Source organism: Fusarium phalaenopsidis (assembly GCF_050370095.1).
Source record: "Fusarium phalaenopsidis strain FUZ10S chromosome Unknown contig_32292, whole genome shotgun sequence".
Classification (NCBI taxonomy): Eukaryota; Fungi; Ascomycota; class Sordariomycetes; order Hypocreales; family Nectriaceae; genus Fusarium; species Fusarium phalaenopsidis.
In genome coordinates, this window is record NW_028145410.1 from 3110914 (window position 1) to 3115626 (window position 4713).

At 49.0% G+C, this 4713-nt stretch overlaps 1 protein-coding gene across 1 annotated transcript; it reads right to left on the bottom strand.

Moving 5' to 3' along the window:
- Positions 1 to 2857: 2857 nt before the first annotated feature.
- LRP88_05224 (general substrate transporter) lies at positions 2858 to 4713 on the bottom strand (the record flags this gene model as incomplete). Its single annotated transcript, XM_083241783.1, has 7 exons — positions 2858 to 3051; positions 3105 to 3470; positions 3540 to 3650; positions 3736 to 4191; positions 4243 to 4307; positions 4362 to 4610; positions 4667 to 4713. 7 exons carry the CDS (start codon positions 4711 to 4713, stop codon positions 2858 to 2860), a joined length of 1488 nt encoding a protein of 495 aa, XP_083102931.1.

Here is a 4713-nt window from a genome sequence, read left to right on the forward strand (position 1 = left end):
TCGGCGTCTTTGTCCTTTTCTTTGTCCTTTCGGAGTCTCGCTCGAAGTGCCACGATGGCACATTAGGCCATAACACTGGGCATGCTGCGGGTCGGGCGTCGGTTGAGATATGCCGGGTTTTCCACAATAAAGACTTGAAGTAGATATCTTCATTGTATTATATCGTAGTGTTCTTCCCCAGTCAAATCAGAAAGTTGAAGGGGGACCGGTGCCGGTAAGTATGACCCAGGGTACTCGGCTCTCTCCTCAGCCAAGATACTGAGATCATCCTCATCTGGATCGCGGGCCTCTAGAGAGGTGTAACGAGAATTAATATCAAATCAATATAATCGACGTTCGCGTCCGGATATGGAGGGGGAGAGACGACTCCTGGAGGTTAGTCGCGACGAAGAAGCGGGATGTGAGGGAGATGATTCTGACGCAAGCCTGTCACAGGGGCATTGCCGGCCTCCAAAAGCTCATTTATCACGTCAACCCCCCTAACGAAGCCCACAACAGTCCACGACCAGTGCCGTAAACTCTCCAATCGATCTTGTGTTCTCGTAGCTGTTCCATGACGGGAAGTTGGTGGTGCCGGATTTCCACGCCCGTTTTATTGACTACGCCCCCGGGTATGCCGTTTCGTAACTCAGTGTAGATAACGGGGAGCTCCGTCACCGATGGCACCAGGTTGAAGGGAGCTAAGCAAGCGGGCAGAAATGAGATCTTAGGCGATGGCGTTAGAGAGTGGAGGGTTTGGAGAGGAAGAGTTTGAAGAGGTAGAGTGTGAAGAGGGACATAACAAGAGGGAGATGTCTGCTGACTTATGTTTTGAGGAGGGCGAATGCAAAGAGAGGAAGTGTGAGGTCGAGGAAGAGGAAGAGGATGGAGAGAGGAGGATTATATAGAGCGGGTAAGGCGAGGAAAGGAAAAGAGGTAGTGGTTCACTAACTAAGGCCTCTCTGGACTTTGCCTGATATGTCTCTTGTTGTTCTCTTGGTCTTGTCTGAAGCTGTAATGTGAGCAAGAGACTCTTGATACCGCATAGTGTAAAATAAAATAAAGAGAATAGGGATCAATGGCTAAATTCCATATGAATATTAGAGGACTCACATAAAAAATAAAAGAGATTTTATTAGATTACAGGGGAGTGTCTGTTAGATAAGATGAGAGAGCAAGGAGAAGATGCTAAGGTGGAGAGGCAGAGGAGCAAGAAGGTGGACAGGGGTAAGGCTGTGATTCACTGACAACCTGAAGTTGGTGAGAAAGAGAGAGAATGTCATAGAACGAGAGAGAACATTGGTTCATTCAGAGCGAAGCTTGCGAGCATCTTGAGTCACTGGCTAAGTGAGAGCATCTTTGGCTACGGCTCCCAAATCGATTATTCTCAAACTCCCTTAGCTCCATCTTTGATTGGGCTCCCATTGCAAACATTGCCAGTCTATCCTGCAGTCCCTTAACCCTTCCAGTTACCACTCTCCCCATCCATGTTCGTACCAACACCATGGTCATGTGTGAATGGCCTCAGTTGTGAAAACCCTGTGCAGAGCGTAACTCCTGAGCAAGACAGTCGTAGAAGATGCGAGTGCCCCAAGCTCGCTGTCTTTTCACCAGGCTGCTAAAAGTAATCTTCATCAGAGTCCAACCCAGACGAAGAACCTCAATCCCCAGCATATTCCCAATCAACAAGAATCTCCTCATAGGTGAGGTCCCGATACCATTGCTCCTCCTAGAGACTGGTGGTGTCCCCCACCCCTATCTTGCGCAGTAGGAGGGCTTTGTTGACAGTGGATTGAGAAATCCTGTCTCGAGGCATCGTTGACGGGCAGAGTACTGGAAACGTGTGCCGTTAGCTATCCATGGATGCAAAACAGTCGCTAGAACTACACAAGAAACAACATAATGTGACAGGTTGTGAAATGGCCTTTTAGTCACCGACAAGGTAGGTATTCAAGAATGATGCGATCTAATTGGCTACTTGTGAGTCAAGTTCTTATGCTTCCCATGCACTAGAAGCATACCGTAAATGTTCAACAATGCGACGAACGCTTCCATGTAGAGTTTGAGTTCAGGTTGCGAATGGGTTGTCGTGTCTGCTCGCTCTAAACGAGACCATCAACCGCAATAGCAACGAATACGGTTACAGCACATGACGGCGTTAAAACGCAATACTACCAGCACTTTATTTGTTTATGGTAGTGAAGTAGGTAGTTACATGGATAAAACCTGATTGTTCCATCTCATACGTACACGCAGCTTATATATAGGTAGGGTATCCATCTAGACTCAGATGACCAGACTAAACTAATCATTCATACCCATCAGGCACTCTCTTCAACACCTATCAATTGCCCCTCTAAGGGAGAGTAGGCCAACTCATCTCGAGTCTCGTTTCTAGGCAGAATGCCGGTTTTCCGGTTTGGGAAATCTGTGCACGGCAGTCATCCTCATCAAATCATCATCAACGTTTCTTCATTAGAGCAATCCTAACTTAGGAGCAATATATCTAAGTTTATTCAATCTTTATACTAAGACTTGATATGACCCCTTCTAATTCCCAGTGTTCTTAATTGGAACTCTAAATGAACGTCCGTCGAGTGTTCAAGGTGTTGTTTTAGACATCTCATCTCACGACGAAGGTCAGGCGAGTTCAACTTACTCGCACGGAAACACTACATTGTAAGACTCGATCTCACATCAGTGGTAGGTCAAGACACAATTAGATATATCTGAAACTGTGCAAATTCGTAGTCTCATTCGCTCATGCTACCTATTACATCCCGGCTCTAGATCTGTCCAACAGGTCTATATCTTAGTTTTCTGTCGGCCGTGACTTCTCATTACATCCCATAGTTCGTTGTACATATACTCCGGTTTCTTAAGCGGTCGTCTTGTGGGGCTCCTCCTCGTGGGCGAGGCTGGTGGTGCCCATGACAGCGCTCTTCTCGATATCGTTGGGGAGGTTACCCAGGGCACGGTCGCCAAACATGAGATCGATCTCCTCGAGAGAAAGTCCCTTGGTTTCGCGGAAGTAGAAGACGAGGACGGGGAGGGTGATGACGAGGTTCCAGGCTATTTCACGTTAGTTGGTGGTTTCATATGGTACAGTGGAATCTGTGACATACCAACGAAGAGGAAGTAGAACTTCCAGCCAAGCTCCTTAAGACCGTAAGGGCTGACCTGGGCCCAGAAGGTAGCAACAAGCCAGTTGCCGATACCGGTGGCAAAGGCACATCCCTTTCCACGGATCTGGTAGGGCATGATCTCAGCCATATAAGTCCAGCTGACAGGGCCGAAAGAGAGGGAGAAGATGATTGTGACGCAGAAGAGGAAGGCAACACCAGCAATGCTGAGACCTGTCTTCTCGCCGTCGACGTTCTGGCTGTTGATGGCGCTCTCACAGATCAGGGCGACGGTGATGGCCAGGATACCGTAGATCAGGGGACGCTTTCGGCCGATTCTATCAGCGATAAAGGTGATGAAGAACAAGTCTAGAAGTGGTTAGTAAGCTGCTGGAGTTGTGGGGAACCCCGTGGGGAGCTTGATATGGGAAAACCTACTGGCGATAGGACCGCAACAGTTGTAGATGCCGGCAACGAGCAGTTTCTTGCTTCCAGTAAAGCCCAATGACTCATACATAATAGTCTGGTAATATCCAATCACGTTGATTCCTGCTCTACGGGTCAGAATTGTGGTTGTCGAGGTATCGCCAGTTTTGGGTGTGGTGTTTTGGCGATTTTCACCACATATACGTACCAGTGAACTGAGTAAACACTTGGACCAGGGTACCAAGAGCCAGACGCTTCCTCCATTGAGGAACCTGGAACATAACAAGCCATCCGGGGGCGGTGGCGGCCTTCTCGGCGTCAATGGTCATCTTGATCTCCTGGAACTCGGCCTTGACCCAGTCGTCGTTGTGGCCATCGTAATGAAGCTTGCGAAGAATCTCCATTCCCTCCTCCAAGCGGTCAGAGGCAATGAGATGTCGGGGAGTCTCTGGGAGCCATATCATGCCGACGCACAGGAGGGCCGAGGGGAGGGCCTGGAAGGCCAGGGGGAACCGCCACTGGAAGGATGAGTGATCACCCATGTGGTGACTTCCATAGCCAATCCATGTGGAAACGATGAAACCAACGCCAATCATCTGCTGGGCGAGACCGACGATGAGACCACGGTTCTTGGGACTGGCACATTCGGACTGGTAGACGGGGACTTGGGAATGTGTAAGCTAGAATGTGGAGATGGGGAAAACGGGAAACTTACCACTCATGGAAAGAAGACCAATTGCAAATCCTGCAATGATACGGCCAATCAACATCATAGCAAGACTGGAAAACCCGGTTAGCAGGTCAGGTCATGATGGCTCGCAGATCTCTCCTTACTGGTAGGCCGCCGTTTGGAGAATAGCGCCGACAGTGCAGATCATAGCACCGATTCCGATGGTCATCCTTCTGCCGTACTTGTCCATGATGACACCTCCGAAGAGGGCACCAAAGACGGCTCCACCGTTGAAGGTCGAGTTGATGGCACCGACGATGGGCGATGTGTCTGTCGTGTCGAAGAAGTTGAGGAAGTTCTTGGATGCAATGACATCCGTCATCACACCGGAATCATATCCGAAAAGGAAGGAGCTGAAAAAGTTGTTAGAATGCTGTGCTTTGATCTGTTGAGAGGTGAGTGTGCATACCCAATGGCTGCAAAGCAAGCCAGGCCAATGTTGTAGGCTTTTCCCAT